An 18,028-nucleotide genomic window follows, 5' to 3' on the forward strand; every position below is an offset into this window, starting at 1 on the left:
CGTGCTGTATCGACTTGGATCTCATTGGTTCCGCTTGGGGAAAAGAGACCAGGATACCAGGGTTTTAATTAAGTGGTCTTGCCGACCTAATGTCTTGGCCTTTTTGCGGGGAAGGACAGAGAGAAACAAGACAGAGACAGAAGAGGGAGGGAAAAGTGAGACATTGACAACTCCCGAGAAACACCCAGAGCTGACGTCCTCCATGTAACCCAAGGTCTCTCGCGGCGTGCTACGACGTAGTCGGTAGTAACTATAGAGAGTTGCTTTTTTTGCTGGAAGCAAAACGTGGCGGAACTCGTCTATGAAAGTGTGAGGTTGGGGTGGAAGCTTCTTCGGCGCGCGAGACCCGATGGGCAGAGACGCACTATTGGAGAGTTCGTGGCCCGCGGCTATCGAGTTTAGTGTCTTTGAAGCTGCAGCCTGCATAGTGACAACGGCTGAGATAGCTAGCGGCTGTTGAATCGCTGCAGACTAACCAGCACATTAGACCAGACGAAAGCACGTATAGTGCTACTGGTCAGGTATTGATTGGATAGAGTGCTAACTTCGCCGCGCAAACTCAATTCAATGTCCGATTTGGGACACCCAGGCGTTGCCTACTAACCCAAATAACATCCAACCTGCCAGATTCTCATCCTCCCCCAAGTGGAGGAGGCGTGGTTCTGGACGTGCAGACCTGGTATGGGCGGGCATACGACGCTGAACGCAGTATGTAATCATAACCAACAAAGATCATCGCTAACAACTGTTACAGAAACATGGGGAAGCCAAGCCGCCTCTCCACGTCCAAAACGTCATCTTAAGATCCCCGTAGCCCGGTGCTAACCACGAAACTCTACTTCTACCTAGGTAAAACCGCGCGGGAGCTCGAGACGGCAATACTTCTATACGTGATCGTGTCCTTTCCCTACTCTCCGAAACCTGGCCGACTACCACTCCATAGATGATTACTCACTTACTTCACATACCGGCTTCCGCAGCGGGGGCCTTTCGCCGACGCCACGCCGACACAATGGGTGTCACACTGTTTTGTTGGCGACACTTCGCCAACGAGATCGCAACGGCATGGAAAAACGGCAAACACGATACTGGTCAGCCAATATAGTTGCAAGACTCGAGTCCTCGAGAAGAGAGGATCACACGCGCAAGCAAATAACGCTCGCTAGCTAACATGGCCAATCCTATTGAACAATGGGATTGAGAAAGTCAACTTACCCGATGTATGTGCGCCCCCTTACAAAGACGACCATGGCAGAGTGCCCATTGGACAATTCGACAGTGGAAGTGATGGACAGGCAACATGTACGTATTTAGAACACACACATGGCATCCTGCACCTGCACCCTGCATCTTACTTACAGGATGCAGGCTATATGCATACGACACGCCACGGACGGATAAAAGTAGCTGGATAATGTTGACCAGATATTTACTAATACTAGCCATGCAATCATGGCAATCGCCACTATTGACATTTGATTATCTTTACAAGTCATCAATATGCTGGAATGGAGTCGTGGAATTAGACTGAACCAATTGAATTCCGAGATTCAAATCTTGGAGACAAAACGAGTAAGAGTGTAAGTGAGTAATTAGTATTATGGAATTATAACCCCGTATCATTCTATGTACCCGTCGTTTCGGTCTCATAGGACCAACTAAACCCAATATCCCGCTCCCATGCATGTTTCGTGAATGTCATGACCGATTTCTCTACCCAATTTTTTGACACCACAAGACGCCATGCTGACAATCCCAAACAACATCGCTTCGCTAAATACCGACCAACAATCAGAAGCCACCCGAGTCTAAGAACCTTAGAAAAAAGAAGAAGAAAAGACATGCCGACTCCCAAGCTGACATCTTTAGAAGACAGACAAACAGGCCAACCAGCAGCCCCTAAAACCACTTCGTCGAATTACGAGGCTGCGGACTGCCTGACTGACCAAACACATTCTGTCAAGCTCTTATTAAATAACAACCCAAAGGCCGCGGGTAAGAAACCGCCTCGCGACAAGAAGGATCACGACAGAGAGCAGCTCCACACTGCCTCCCCAGACCTGGGCCCAGCGATAAGTGCCGCCTGTGGCCTCGATGATCGAGCCGGCCGTGGGTGGCCCCGCCAACACCGCGAACGAGGTGATGCCGAAGATCATGCCGATGCGGACGCCGATCCGCTTGGGGTCCTTGGTGAGCCTGGCAATGGCCCCGAGGTAGGCAGCCTGGGCCGCACCGCTGGTGATGCCGAACGCCGCCGCCCAGATGTACATGCCGGGGCCCGTCGTCACCGCGGTCCAGGTGAACAGTGTGACCGCCAGTGATGCGACGGCGAGGATGTAGGTGTTGAAGGGGCCGAGGTGGTTGTCGGCGGTCCAGCCAATGAACACCCGGGCCGGCGTCGACACGGCGTTAGTGACCAGCAGAAGATTCACCGTAGACGTAGGGGTGAAAACGTCACCGGGTAATGTCAACGCAAAACTGGTGATCTGTTTGCTATGGGTAAGCCAAGAACCGATGATGAGATGAAGGAGGGGCAGAGAGGATACGTACGTAGAAGAAACCGAAATACAGAGCCCAGTAAAAGAACCAAGTCCCCACTGCGAACAGTACGTAGGGGACCTCCTTGAAGGCTTTGACCTCCACGATAGCAACACCCTTCCGGGGGGCAAGACGAGGCTTCAGGAGTAGGCAGCCAACAACACAGATGACCACTGCCACAAACCCTGAGCACCTGACGGCCCAGGCGAACCCTATCTTGGGGATGAGGAACTGGACCGTAGCAGGGAACACGATGCTTCCGGTGCCTGTGCCGGCGGAGGCAATCGTGAGAGCCAAGGAGCGCTTGCGCTTGAAGTACGAGCTCACGACGGATGTGGAGGGCATGAACATCAACCCAAGCCCAAACCCCTGCAGGACTCCTTGCGCGAGGAAGATCTGGTAGTACTCGGTGGCAATGCTCGTCATGAAAGTGCCGATCAGCACGCAAAGGGACCCTGCCCAGACACAGTGGCGCGCGTAGCCCGCATCGGAGAGGCTACCTCCCGCTAGGCAAACCAGGGAGTTCAGGAAGATCTGAAAGGAGCCGATCCAGGCGATCTGGGCTGCGGGTAGGTTGAGTGCTTCTGTGTAGTAGAGCTGGTAGATGCCGAACGTGGCAGAGTACCCGCACGAGATGGCGTTGATGAAGTGGCCGGCTATAACCTGACGCCACGCCATCCACCCTCCGTCGGGCGCCTCATCTTCTGCCTTTTCGGATGACGGTGTACCAGGGGCCGGTGTGCCAGATTCTAGGCTAGAGAGCGAGACCTGACTTTCGGAGAGCGGGACAACAGAGACTGTAACTCCATCCTTCTTCTCGAGGTTTTGGGTAGAAGACATGACCGGCAAGATTGCACTAGGTCTATTAAAGGCCGGTAACAAGGTATGAATGATTTGCAGTATGATCTCGAGACTGCCGAAGGTATTGGGGGAAAGCTGTCCGGAGAAGCTGATGCTGATGGTTATCGTCAAGTACGCCGCCGTCCTGCTCCTATATACTCACCCAGGCGCTGGGGCCCGCCGAAGCCCAGGCTCAAGTCAGGCTCCAAGTCATTACCCACAGGAAACTCATCACGATAGCATTTTGCAGCCATCATGACCCAACTTTGCGGTGCATCCAGGGTTGCCATGTTCCGTTAACGGACGTGGAGGGCTCATGATCCGCGGCCCATCGAGGTGGAGTAGTAATTTATTGATATCAGAAGTCGCCCCAGGCCTGGACCGGTCTACCTGACCGTTCTGACGGGACCACGTTTCTGACTTTCTGGGCTTCTAGCGGACCGGGGAACCTGGGAAACTGGGCCCCGGTGCTTCTACTGCTTCTATTCGCAGTATAGGCCTGTCAAAAAGCAGCGTTGCGACGCGACGACAGCGGGCGCTCTAGCAATCTTTTTTTTTTATCTCACCGCCTACGCCGAAACATCGTGAAGCTCCGGGCTCACGATGTCACGATCACCTGGGACGAAATTTGTCAAGCTTGACACTCCGCATGCGAAAGTGCGCCGACTGGTTCGGGGACATAACTCGGGCAGGCAAGCAGCAGGACCCTGGTTCTTCCAGGGATTGTTGCAACGCCCAACGAGATCGTACCATCCAGCGTCCCTGCATCGGGCTCGGGCTGAGCCCCCGGCATCATCTCACATGGCGATGCTTGTCTTAAAGCAGCATTTCGAAAGGATCACAACCTCCGCCCGCATGCTGACCGTCGTTCTCCAATGTAAGGGTAAATCGCCTACGTGGGCTGCCGTCGAGAAGATGAACGGATCTCGAAAAATGGTGCAATGGGTTGCGACTCCCCAAACCAGACAAGTGTCAGGTTTCGTTGATACCGGCAGGGCGCGTAGACGGCTTGAACATCACCTATAGGTGGGGCGCTGATCGAGTCAGCTAGGAAAGGGGGCTGCTCCAAGCTCATAGTAGTAGCATGCCGCCTTTGAATGGTGGCTCTCAAACTAGGGAGGGGTGCGGCGGGTGAATTTTGTCTAAAAAATATCATGAGATGGGGTTACAAAATTCCTTAACCCCGAGCTCGCCCCGGTGGCTTGCTAGCTGGCAGTGCAGCGAGGGGCTGACAGGAGCTGGCGTCTGCCAGGACCCCTGATTGGCAGCCCCACCCGTGTCTTTCGATCTTTGCAGGGTTCCGACGAGGCTACTTCCAACTCAACTTCAACGTCACCGAATCCTGCATTTTCCACGCCCCCTCCCAATGTGCAAATGTATGCGCATGTTCCGAGTCGCAAAGCTCTGGCGACCAAGTCCATGCCAATATCGCCTCCCTCAAGGGGTGTGCGACGGCTGGCGAGATGGTCGAGCCATCGCAGCTTCTACCAGCTGGCCTGCACCGGGGCTACCGGGATCAACCAACCGGGATCAACGTTAGCGACGGTCGTTGCCGACATGATTACCCCACAATTCTTGGATGCCGCTTTAGACGACAATACATCGTCCATATGCATCGCTGCTTCACTTCCAAGGCATCTGCTATATTTATATGTCTCTAGATGGAGCAATGGCTATAACACCACTTCCAAACATCTCGATTCGTCGCAGTTGCTGTCCGTGTTACCCCTTGCCACTACCGACTACCCAGGGGCTTCCCCCAACTGTTTTATTATGATCCCCGACTCTCAGTGAAAATGGTGGGCAACGCACGCTGCTTTGGAGGGAGCGGGTCGGGTCAGTGACTTTTGGGGCTCGCAACTCGATTCCCAGGGCCAGGACTACGGCGAAAGCCTGTGCGCTGTGCCTGGACGTGTGTAAGTGTGCTGACTTTCGTTGGGGGCGAGGTCACTGCTTGTCCTACTCTGGATCTGAGGTTGGTTATGTCACATTACGAGGCCCATATATTTGCGGATTGACGATGGCTTCAATAGTCGAGACCGCTGGCCAAGCGCAGGTGGCAAGTGAGGGGGCCCGGATCAGGGAGGAGTCCATCCCATCACTAACCGATTGGCGTTCTTCATGTTCGTATCCTTCTAGAAGTACGTACCGGATCGAGTCTCCTCTAAACTCCGACTCCGAGGACACCGATTTCTCCCAAGCGATTTACTTGCTACAAATACGTAACCAGACGGATCAATCCACCACCTTACTAGGGCACACATCACAAATATTCGAGACGGACCAATTCGCTATTTTGGCACTAGAACAACAAGCTGCTGTACGTACTAGACAAGGTTGATAACCATCGCGCTCCCGCTTGGCCTCCCGGTTCCTGTCCATCTGTCCATCCATCCATATTGAGCAGCAAAATCAAACACAAAGAGACAGACAGGGAAGAAACCAAATCAAATAGCCTTGGCACAAAAATTCAAAGAGCTATTCCATCACCAAGCACATCAGAGAGCTTATATCTCCAATACGCCAATACCATCGGCCTCCCCCAAGTCGAACCCCAGGGAAACCTATGACTGCCAACACATTGCTTTTCTTCTCTTCTCATCATACGCTCGCTCAGTCAATCGCTTGCTCTTCTATGATCCTGCACCCCGACTACCCCGCATACGTATTTCCAACATTGAAACTTTTTGTACTGTGTTGTCGTTGGTAGATTGACAAGTAGTGATAGTGCGTAGCGTGAAAATCAGAAAGGACGACACAAACGCCTGAACCGTGCCCACATAAGTGGCTATAAAGGAGTGGAAGCAGCTTGATTACTGCAATATTAGATCCATCATATCCCCCATGCATCTCCCCTGCCTATACCGACAGGCAGACATGCCACCCACAAGCATATATGATGTCCTGTTATAGCAAGATGTCAGACCCTGCTGAGTGCGTCGTCCTAAAGAGAAGCTATGGGCGTGGCGCGAAAAGGCATTCCATGGGAGCCTAGGAAGAGCAGTGCCTTCTTATGACGTTTCCTTTCGGCTTATTGGGAATGGGCCTCGGACTGGAAGCCACCGAATTGGAACGAGCCCATAGATTCTACCGCTTGCGCTTCTTGTTTTGTCAGCTTGCGATACAGGGGCGGGCATGCCGATCGGGGCAGCTGGCAGAAGAGGAGGCTGACCAGAAGCCTCGGTGTTTTTCAATGGTACACCCATGTGGCGACCATAACGGCCTTTACGACCGTTGCCCTCGTCTTCGCTAACGCATTGGTCTGCGCTGAGGCCAGCGTCACGGCAGCGACCGCAGGGCCGCTGGCGATCGCAGCCCTTCTTGCTCTTGCGACACCTCTGACAGCGAGGCTTAGTTGACAGGTCTGGCTGATCATCCTCGCCCGGCTGTCCGGGGACAAGGGGCGTCGTGATTGAGGGCTTACGCGACTGCGCAGGTAACGAGGTAGGCGACATAGGGCCGCTGGGTGGGAGAATGGTTGACTTCTTGACCTTGGTGCCATTCGAGGGCTTGGACACCTTGTTGATCTTGGGCTTGTTGGCCTTCAAAGCAGGCAAGCGTGGCTTTCCGGCATTTTGGGATTTCTTGCTGGGGCCCGACTTGGTTCCAGCGCTACCTTCCTCGGCACCATCCTCGTAATCGGCGTCGTCACCACTAGCGGCGGCACTGTCCCGATGCGGTAGGAAGTGGCTCTCGGTGGTCTGATACATCTTGCGACTCGCGCCTGACAGATCCAACTTTTGTCGACGAGCAGCGTGGAGCTCACCATCACTGCCGCTCTCGCTATCACTCGTTGCGCCAGTGGAAGAGGCAGCATCAGCCTTGCCGCTGAAGGTGTCATCTAACGTCGAGGCCGACGTCCGGCCATGCGAGATATTGGACATCTCGCCAAGCCGCATGAGCTGAATAGCAACGTCTTTGTCTTCCTCCGACATACAACTACCGACGGTCGGGTCTGGAGTGGGCAGAATGCCCGGAACTGCAGGATAGCCAATGCTTCCACGGTGGCGTCTGGGCTCTGTGACTGGGGTTGCGAAAGTGCCAATGTGATTATATCCAGTACTGTAGCTTTGGGGCGATTGCAATGGCCGCGGGTTGGTGAAGGGATTCTGACCCGGGTGGGCGAAAGGCAGGGCAGGCCGTTGATGCTCGACTCGCCTGGCCGGCGAGACGGACGGATTCGAGGTAGCAGCAGGCATCTGCGGCGGCGCAAACAGTGGAAGCTCCTATGGTGGCGAGATCCATTAGAGGATATCCAAACTGTAAAGGCCTAGGCTTGGTTGGGATGAGACAAGGACTTACAGAGCTCTCGAATTTGGCACGCTTACGGCGGCCGCCTTCAACTATGTTCTCCACGCTGATATCAGTATTTCCAATCTGCTCCTTGACTTTGCTGGTGACGGAGCCGGCACCATTGTCGCCACTGCTGTAGCCATTTAGACTATCGCTGTGATTATCATAGTTGGGGCCGCGGTTCTTGGACGAGCGGGAGCGACCCTTCTTTCCCGCGGCGGGGTTAGTGCCAACAGACGTGCTACGTCGCCCACGACCGTTAGGAGAGGGACTGCGCATTCGCGACGTTCTTGAAGCGGGCCTGGAGATGTGCTGGCCAATCGCTTGCTGAGCAGACTGGGGCGCATAATCTCCTTGGCTATACGCTGGAGTTCCCATCGGGGCTGGCGGGTAGGAGCTGGCAGGATATGGGCCGGATGCTGGCGGAGAACCTTCTATGACTCTGACATAGACAACCATGTGGTTCCTGAAGTTCTCATATCTGGCAATGAGCGTGTTGCCTCGATCATCTTCAAAACTGACGCCCTTGCTCCCGTTCGGGCCCGAGTATAGGCCGTAGAAATTTTTGACAGTGGTCACAATGGACTCGGTGCTATCATGGGGGAAGATTTGAACTCGCAAAGGGAGGCGCGCTCGGTATTGGGGGGATTCAGGAAAGAGTAGTTCGAATGCGACATGTTTGGGCTCGACTGGTCGCACTGGCGATTCACTGCCGTTACTGAGTCTGGCCGCGGAATAGCCCGAATAGCTTTCCACGGGCGAAGCAGAAGCCATTCTGTGATCCTTCTAGTAATATAATGTGATAGTGGTGTTGTTTAGAATACAGGGGAAAGCTGATGGTCGAATTGATGGAAGGCGCCTGCGCGGGATGGCTGAGAGCGCCCGGCGGTTATGTGGGAAGGGGGGTGCTCAGAGAAACCCGCAGGATGGAGAACTTTTCTCTCGACAACAGACTCGATTTTCAAGTGTATAGATGTATTCGAATGCTCAGTCGAGGGTTTCGTTCTTGTTGGGAGTCCTGTCGTTCCGAAGGACGTAGTATGTGCGGTGATTGGTCGAGCGGTCAGGGCCGGGGCACGAGGATCGCACAACTGCGGTGACGATCTGGCGACCAACAATTTCTCTTGAGGCCGTATAAACTACATTGATGGTTAGATATATGGCTCATGATCGAGTATGAAATAGAGAAAGGGCACCGTGTAGAGGGAAAATGATGTTGAATGTGCATCGCATGTCGGGGGACTCGGGAGAGCGATATTTCTCGAACCGAGCGAATCGAGCGAGTGCCAGAGTTGGAAGTGCCATACGGGAAAAGGGGGGAGATAGGGATATGAAGTAACATGTTGTATTCGATCGCATGGCGATTGATAGCAGATTCGACTTACCAGGAGACAGATCAACTGTTGGGAGGCTGCGTATTGATGCGTTGAATATTGTGCACTCGAATTTGAGCCAAGTTCACGGACGTGGGCAACAAGCAGCACAGAGGCCTGGGCTTTGCGAGAAGACGGAGAGGCGTGGGAGGAGTAGGGAGAGTATCCTGAGGATCAATGGACTCGCAGATGAGTTAGGATGCTTTCCCAGAATAAACGACAGCAGAATGGCCCTGTTTGGATGGGATCTCCCGCAGATTGAAAGTGAGGAGTTAGAGAAGCGGGAGCGCAGGTCAGGTTTGAAGAGGTGAAATGCGTATCAATGGGTATGGGCCGGCCGCAGGACAGACTAGTGACACAGGTACCAATACCTGGCCTGCATACCATCATGGGCCCTTTTCCCTCTTGCCCTTTTTGCCGCCAGAAGCTCTTGCAGAAGACGACGGACGTTTCGATACCCAATCTGTCTTTGGCTGGGAATACTGGAAACTGGTCGTGTTATTTTCCTCTGTCTTGACCACGTACGTTTGCTGCTGCCCCGGCGGCGAATCTGTCGCTTTTCTTGCTGGCCCTTCCATTCCGTACCTAGTGCACATTGCTGCATTTGAAGATTCCTTACATCTCCGCTCTTACACCACACACGCACACACACACACCAACTTGGGGCGGTTAGGCAAAGTCTCAGCTCTCTCGGCTCGATTAGAGAGCGACAGCCATCACTCTTCACCGACCTGACGTGCTCCTGGATAAGTCGGTTGTTTTCTATAAACATATATGGACCTATGGTAGTTCTGTATATAAGCCTTGATTTGTTTGTCCTATCCCCAATGGACTGCCCTGCTCGAGCTCGAGTACCAGTACCGGTACGGCGCAAAGTGTGCGCTCTCGAGGGGATGCGCAACAATGCGCGGCGGCATCACCCGGAATCAACCTACCGCTTCGACTTTGCCAGTAGCTGCGCTGACAGGCGCCCTTTCATAATAACCCATGTATTTATCGAGATCGATTTCCTAAGTTTCATATTTCGCGGGCGAAAGATTTGCGGTCCTCTTTCGTATGGACTCCATACCTGATCGGACTTCGTATCATCAACGTAGGTACATGTAGTTTATTATTACCTTACGTAGCATGGGCCGCTGTCTGGCGCAAACGGCCACTAGACACTTAAACGCGGAGTGGCCAGCCTATACGGATCGCTGCGATCATTGGCGACAGGGTCAGCGGCTTTGCGAAAAAGAAAAGGCACGACAACCCATCCTGTCGTGTCTACACATAATGTGACCATCTGGCTCTCTCTCGCACTACTTTGCGCCCGCCCACTATCTCTATCTCATGCGACAACATGGAAGGGGTGTGGGGACCGGTTGCGCTTGTGCTCCACATTCTGCCATCATCTCTATCTATCCAGTCTGCCAGTCTGCCAGTCCGGGCCATCCTAACCCAGCAAGCTTCCCCCAAAGGTTCGGACTGGAGCATCGCTAACAATAAGAAGGCGGATTGGCATCTGTGCATACTACCATCACTTCAACCTTCGAGCTTTGTTTGCTTGGGCGCATCCCACCATCGGAGCTACTACATGTAGCACTTGTCGTGTGCTTGCATGGGGGCAGCTGCCAGTAGACATCTCACTCGCGCCGCCGCCGGGAGCTTTCAGCGCAAGCCGCCCGCCCACCCGCGTCGTTGTTGTCGGGGACTTCTGAGTAAGGGCGTAGTTTTGTCAGGTGTTATTTGGGATGGCACAGCCTGGCTGGACCAATTATGAGTGCATTCTGCATGCGCCAGCCGGAGACAGGGGTTTCTTCTCTCTCTCTTGCTGTCTTGTCGGCCTGGGCAAGGTGGGTTAGATATCCTGCCGTCTGAGGAATCATCATTGGCAGTCGACACACTCTCTTCCATGTTTCGTGTTTCACCGTGCCGGACTAGAAAATCTTAAATAGGAATAGCAGCAAGCAGCACACACACGTTCCCACACAGGACGCCAAAGTATATTCGCTTATTACCTACCTACCTGCCTACTTTACTTGTTCAGGCATCAAACATGACCAAGCCAGCACGTACCTAAACCAAAATATCCAATGCCTTTTGGATAATAATGCCGGGTCTCAGCAACAAAAGTTTGCCTGGTCCAATGGCTAGCGACAATTGGTTTGAATTGGGACCGACATGCGCTGGCGGCCCCATCTCAGGCCAAGCTCAATAACACCCCTCTATTGGCGATCGCATAATTGTGTCCCTCCAATGCGCCGCTAAAATCGCATCGAATCTGCCATTGATGTTGAGAGCAATCGCTTGCGCCAATCTCGAATTCGCCCCCAGAAGCCTGGGTGGTAGCTTGCTGGATGGCCTGTATTCGCGAGCGCGTGATAAATTATCTCCACTATGGAAGATACATATATTCATATGCTTGTAACGGATGCGAACGACAGGAAATCAGACACTGGCTGGACGGGTTGGTAGACGAATGCGCCACAGTCTACGTAGTAGGCAGGTATACATACATCACTTACCTAATGACGGTTGGTATGCGTGCGGGTATGTAGTATGGAGCTTCCCAACTCATGGTTTTTCCCTAATACGCACAGTATGCGTGGTCGACATGCAAACTTCTCTGCCGGTGATCGCCAGGTCGTGCCTTTCTGACCTTCTGGTCGACTAGTAGTATCTAGACCGCTTGCGATGGAGCGCAGGGCCCAATAGGAAGCCTGCCGAGTGCGGTGTTGTGTTTTCTAACCTCCCCATATTCATGAGCAACCAGGTATATGATTCTACACCGCAATTGAGGGTCCATACTACCCTGGAATGACAGTTGTCAGTCGATGGCCATCTTGCCATGTACTTACCTTTTGGGCTCCGGAACCAATGCTCATTGTGCGTCAAACACGAGTCCAGAAGCGAAGATGGGAAGGCGAGAGCTTCTCGGTGCTTTAATGCACGCATACCTGGCTAGTGTCCATAGTCATCCGTCCGTGAATCCCGACTTCCCACTCTCGAACCTATGAAAACGTGGGGGTGACCCAACAAAACAAGCAAGGAGCTATTACCCTCGGTAGGTATGTAGACACTTTCTGAGGCAGCGAACCCGCCTGTCTTTAAGAAGGCGACTGGTCTACGGCGATTTGCAGTCGATGCGATCCTTACCTACCTCTCTCTGCCTGGGATATATGGCCCTACTATACGGCCTCTCATCAAGCCCACAAATGATGAGAGTCGATTGCGTAGAGAACGCAAGCATGCACTAGTTTGTTGTTCTGAAACCTCCCCGCATAGCATTTCGCTTCTCTTCATGTAATTAAGTAACATTTTGTGCCGGATATATATCGTCCTGGCCAATGAATATGCGCGATTACGACTGCTCTACGGCTACCGAAATCTCCAGGAGTACGAAAGTTCGAACATTGTGCCGTCAAGGTCCCTCATGTCCGTCTGCCTGGATAATACCGAAAAGACGAGATGGTGTCATACGAGACATCTCGTGATCAAACTGTTTGACATCTACTGGACTGGTAGAATAAGCCCATAAATGGCCTTGTCCATAACCTCAGAGTCCCAGGTTGCGGTTCAATCTATATCACTTCCAGCAGGTAGCCCAGTAGTTGGGTGGTCAGCGATGGGGGTTGGCTGTCATCAGGAATATAGGGACATATTGATGCAATCTATAGTATGTTAACAACGATGGCTGCATGATTCAAAAAGCCAGAATGAAGTAATAGTCAGAGCGACGGATCCCGAAGGTCAGTAAAAAGCTGACGTTAGTCAGTCGCCTTGCGACCGGAAGATTGCCTTGGGCGCATCACATACAGAGAGGCACAACAACAACAACAATAACAACGGCAACAGTAAGGCGGCCACTTCCTAAGGCCGACAAGCAGTCACTCCACAGCGCGTGTCGTGTACGAGGGCTGCAAAGAGTGGTTGATAGGAGGTAAATAACGTTCACGATTGTTAAATCGCATTACGCGCCCTCATGGCAATGCTTTAAAAACATGGTTAATGCGACCTTTTCACTCAACCCCCTCTCCTAAAGTGATTCACGTGATCTCGCGTTTAGCTGGTCTATTGACTTTCGACAGAACGCGTAAGATCCCAAAAGATCAACAAGAGCCGTTACGGACACCTCAGGTCGTCGCATATAGAAATCGCTCCAATAGATCAGTTCTAGACCCGTTTGCGCCGAGTTTCGTAATTGCGCAAATGCTTTACCGATGTTGTGGTGCCTTTATCGTCTTATCTTGATTGATCTCTTTCCTGGGGAGACGCGACGATGATGTCAGATATTTTGGCTCCAACTTTGCCCCAAGTTTGTGAAGTGGAAAAACGGTTTCCCCGCTCCTCGATCTCTCTCGTTCGCTCAACTCTCTCCGGCAGCACCGATGGATGGAACCTCAGCCACCAGTGTGCCCACACCTAACATTTGCTTGCTGTTATGACTTATGCCGCGATGCCGCCTAGCACCCCTGCCGGGCGGGTTTTTCTCGAAGATTAAATATCTTCCTCTTCATTACCGAAAAAGACGGTTTGTGTATGCGAACCGACCCCTATTACTTCGCACGTTGCGGTGTGAACACTGGTGCATTGAATTGTCGCACAGCTTGCTTCTTTTCCTCAGGAGTGTTAAATGCCCAGGCATCCTACACCTAGGTATGTATGTATGTACGACATAGTAAGTCGATGTGTGGAAATGATTCAATTGTTTGACCTTGATACCGAATCTGGCCATTGCCCGGTGAACTTGTCTCACAGGGAAGTGGTGTTTTTTTGATATGCTCATGTGGTTGGTTGGTTGGCTCTGGCCGGCGTTCGCTTTGCACACGTGCACATACACATACACATACACACAATACCTACCTCATACTAGAATAGCACAGGCCGAGAAGCAAAAGCAAAGACACGCTTGGCAGAGAGTTCAGCTTGTCGCAAATGATGCATCGCATCCATTGGCTGGCGAGTGCTCAGCCAGGTCGGTGCCGTCTCTCCACCTTATCTCAGGGAGCAACACCCACTGCGGCCCCCAGTTACCAGTCCGGTTCGTCTGAGTGGATGTAGCTGGGTACCCTCAATGCAAGTTTGGTCCAATGTTTATTCCATTCCAGGTTGTTTATTGACTGGTTCCTCGAGGTCATCACAACAGCCGTGGCCATTCCTGGGGTTCTTCTTTATGTCGTTCCCTCGATTGAAGTAACCCGATGGGACTGTGAGAGGCTCTCAACCCTCATTCTTCCTGCGATCCGACCCATTGCACATGCCTTAGCCCTCGATTCCTCTGCCCTGCGGCCTTGCACAACTCGACACAGCATCTAACATACAGGGGATAACGCGACAACCTTGTTATCCATAAACACGATCTAACTACAAGTTTGATTGCGCTTAACAACACGAGCCACCTTGCGATATTGGATGCATTGACGAGCCATTGTCCATCAATTTTGGTCGCCGCCCTTTTCTACAGCTTGTACATCATTGCAGACCTCAGCAGTTGTCTATTTTCGACGGTACTGCTCGCCTTATCCGGCCCGCTGCTGAACAGGACAGCTCTTATACAAGAGTCAATAGCTTCATCAAGTAGAGCTATCCGACATCTCAACACCATCAACCATCTCCTGCACCATGGATGCCAGAGTAAGTTAACCAACCATTCACCTACCACTGCACCCGCAGCCCACCCCCCATACATCCATCAGTTCACCCAGCCATTCTTGTATTTCCATTGTCGGTATCGCATTCACGCTTTCGACGGTTCACTTTGCCATGGTTCGCTGGGGTGCCTCAGACCATGATGAGTATCAGGCCAAATCGCCTTGATCTGGTACAGCTTCACCTGAACAGTGGTATTCCTCGACGCGCTCAAGTGAAGCCTGGTGGTCCACCATCGGATTATTGAGAGTGCAGCTTTATGGATCGGACGATTTGACGCGCTTCCGTTTTCTGCCAACCTGGTCTTGACCCAGCAAACCATCTCCTATCTTTATCCACCCAAAGCGCATCCATGTACATGCTTTCTCAGCTCTTTGGTTTGGTACGGTAGAACTGACGATATCTTGCTCGAATAGCCCTTCCGACCTGCGCGAACCTTCGCGGTTGCAGGTAACGAAAACATGGACCCAAATCATGCCAAGCAGCAGCAACAGCAGCAATCGCTTCATCAGAGATACAAGTCGACTGGTAACCTGCTCCAGCCTGTCACAGGAACTCTCCAAACCGCGGCCAAGCGCACTGCTTTCGCAGACCGAAGCAACACAGTCAGGGCTATTCTTCCTGATGAGCCCAAGCTTGCAGCCAAGCCGCGAGCCTCGGCTCTGAGCGTGCCTTCCGCTACATTAGTCGTCGCCGCTTCAGCTGCAATTTCGACATCTCAGGAAAACCAGGTTCGAGCTCGTGGACCCAAGAACGCCAAGGATGCTGCTTTTGCGCGCCCAGCGCAGCGACCATCCTCCAAGAGTGGCCTGTCGAGCCTTCCTTCGGCAAGTGGTGGTAATTACATCATGTCTTCGAAACAAGGTACCTCGCAACTTCCTGCTCAGGCACCTGCCCGGGCTGCCGCATCGAAGCGAGCTACCACATCCATCTACCACGACAGCTTCCCTCGCCCGGCTACATCGGGTGGGGAGGTTAAGTCTTCGAACCTGGAGTCTTTGAAGGGCCTTGTCATTCCTTCCCCGGAGCCCGACAATTCCTCTGCTCTTCAATTGGAGGCTGTACCGCGCCAGCCCCGACACCATCAGAGCCAGCCGGCTTTGAAGACTGCCCAGCAGACCACTAACCGTACATGGGTTTCCTATCCCGAAGAGGACAACGTCTCCGAAACGCCTTACTTGGACGCTGTCGAGGAGTTGCCCCAAGAGGATCACCAGTCTCACGAGTACCAGGACGAAGAGCCTGAAGAGGGTGCTCTAAAACTCGTCCCTTCTGTCTCCGAGGCGGCTGGGTCAAGCAGACCTGACGTTGGAAGTGCCGATGTGGATGCTAACTACCTTCTGTCCCACCACGACTCTGCGCCGGAAGTCATTGAGATCTCAGACGACGACGAAGAAGAGTTCTACGACGACCAGGGTTTCACCACAGCCCACTCGTTCCGCAACAACGACCCTACCCGTACCTCTACGGGGTTCGAAATGACCGTTATGTTTCCCCCTAAGCTTGGTAAGAAGGGCCAGACAGAGCTGGAACAGGCAAAGGAGGTGGTAGAGAGCAAGCGGACCATCGAGGAGATCGAAGAGGATCAATGGGATATCAGTATGGTAGCAGAATACGGTGATGAGATCTTCGAGTATATGCGAGAGATGGAGGTAAGTCTGACTCTGATGTTCACATTAGCAAAGGGGCTTGGCAGAAACTAACGCTCGAACCGCCGCATAGATCTCGCTGCTGCCGAACCCTCACTATATGGATTCGCAAACCGAAATACAATGGTCCATGCGTGGTGTTCTGATGGACTGGGTTGTTCAAGTCCATGGCCGCTTTGGTCTTCTCCCGGAGACTCTGTTTCTCACGGCAAACTACATCGACCGATTCCTCTCGCTCAAGGTCGTCTCTCTCGGCAAGCTGCAGCTCGTTGGCGCCACGGCCATCTTCATTGCAGCCAAGTATGAGGAAATTAACTGTCCCTCAGTCCAGGAAATTGTGTACATGGTAGATAGCGGTTACACAGTCGACGAGATCCTTAAGGCGGAGCGATTCATGCTTAGTATGCTACAATTCTGCCTAGGCTGGCCCGGTCCTATGAGCTTTCTTCGACGCATCAGCAAGGCCGATGATTACGACCTCGAGACACGAACTTTGTCCAAGTACTTTTTGGAGGTCGCTCTGATGGATGAGCGTTTTGTGGCCACGCCCCCCAGCTATACGGCAGCCGGTGCTCACTGCCTTTCCCGCCTGATCCTAGAAAAGGGCGAATGGGTAAGTCCTCTTCCTGGTATGGATATTCGGTGACACGATACTGATTTCTTGTTGACAGACACCTGATCACGTGTACTATTCCGGTTACACGTTCAATCAGTTAAAGCCCATTGTCGCAATGATGTTGGACTGCTGTCGCATTGCCACCCGCCATCACGCCGCTGTGTTCGAGAAGTACTCAGATAAGCGTTACAAGCGCGCAGCAACCTATGTCCACAACGAAATCCGCAACGGCTTCGTCCTACCTTTCCTGGCAACAACCCCTCAGTCATGGCCTTCCCAAACCCCCGATGATGAGCCCATTGGCACGTCATATTTCCCCTCTGGAAACGACTGCAATCCGTACAGGATGCCCATACCAACGCAATGCTGAACCTGCCTCTCGGGTACTTTTATTGCCACAGGCACGAGACCTGAGTTTCTGTGCCAGCAAACTCAGGCACATCCACCAACTAATTTTTGCTGTACATATGAGTAAGCACCGACCGCTTGCAACGAGGTGGCGTTGAGTCCTACGACTCTAGAACACCTCGTGCCCCAGGACATGTGGGCGGTCTGATTCCATTTTCTTCGGGGACCCAGGCAACCAACAGCTGGCCCTTTGCACTAGACAGCTGTGCAGACACCAGCATTATGGCCATGGCCTTCAGCAGATCAGCCTGTGGTGCAATTTTCCCTTACATTTAATAATGGGCCTTTCCGGCCCTCTTACGAAGCTTCATGACGGTTACGAGCCATATGAGATTCCCCATCGCACTGGTTTTGGTTTGCAATGAGCGAGGGCATGGTATCTCTCGGCGTTCCTGGCAGGTCTTTTTTTCCCGAGACCATAGACATCATCATGCACCCTTTGTGCATTAGCATACCCGGGCTTCAGGCGTAGGAAGCCCCGGAAAGAGCAGACGAGCAATGGCTTGTTTAATTTTGGCAGCCTGTATTCGCCTAGTGGACTGCTCCACTGGATTTGATTTGCATTCCCGCGCATACACCCCTGGATGAATCATCTAGCTTGCTTGTTACTCCGTAAGGAGCTGACAGCTTTGCCAGGGCCTTTTGTACAGCCTTCTGTTAGAGTATAATATCCGCCTTTT

At 52.7% G+C, this 18,028-nt stretch overlaps 3 protein-coding genes across 3 annotated transcripts; 1 reads left to right on the top strand and 2 right to left on the bottom strand.

Moving 5' to 3' along the window:
- Positions 1-1,970: 1,970 nt before the first annotated feature.
- PG994_014830 (major facilitator superfamily transporter) lies at positions 1,971-3,378 on the bottom strand (the record flags this gene model as incomplete). The annotated part of the gene is made up of 2 exons (XM_066866239.1): positions 1,971-2,486; positions 2,551-3,378. The coding sequence occupies 2 exons, from the start codon at positions 3,376-3,378 to the stop codon at positions 1,971-1,973; spliced, it is 1,344 nt and encodes a 447-aa protein (XP_066707915.1).
- A 3,011-nt stretch (positions 3,379-6,389) lies between these two features.
- PG994_014831 (uncharacterized protein) lies at positions 6,390-8,445 on the bottom strand (the record flags this gene model as incomplete). Its single annotated transcript, XM_066866240.1, has 2 exons — positions 6,390-7,604; positions 7,681-8,445. The coding sequence occupies 2 exons, from the start codon at positions 8,443-8,445 to the stop codon at positions 6,390-6,392; spliced, it is 1,980 nt and encodes a 659-aa protein (XP_066707916.1).
- A 6,646-nt stretch (positions 8,446-15,091) lies between these two features.
- PG994_014832 (uncharacterized protein) lies at positions 15,092-17,310 on the top strand (the record flags this gene model as incomplete). The annotated part of the gene is made up of 3 exons (XM_066866241.1): positions 15,092-16,327; positions 16,398-16,937; positions 16,996-17,310. Coding segments are annotated over 3 exons (2,091 nt in total), but the record flags the coding sequence as incomplete, so codon positions are not given.
- Positions 17,311-18,028: the final 718 nt, after the last annotated feature.

This window comes from Apiospora phragmitis (genome assembly GCF_038363925.1).
Source record: "Apiospora phragmitis strain CBS 135458 chromosome Unknown utg000014l:1.0-1827420.0:1.0-1829600.0, whole genome shotgun sequence".
NCBI lineage: Eukaryota > Fungi > Ascomycota > Sordariomycetes > Amphisphaeriales > Apiosporaceae > Apiospora > Apiospora phragmitis.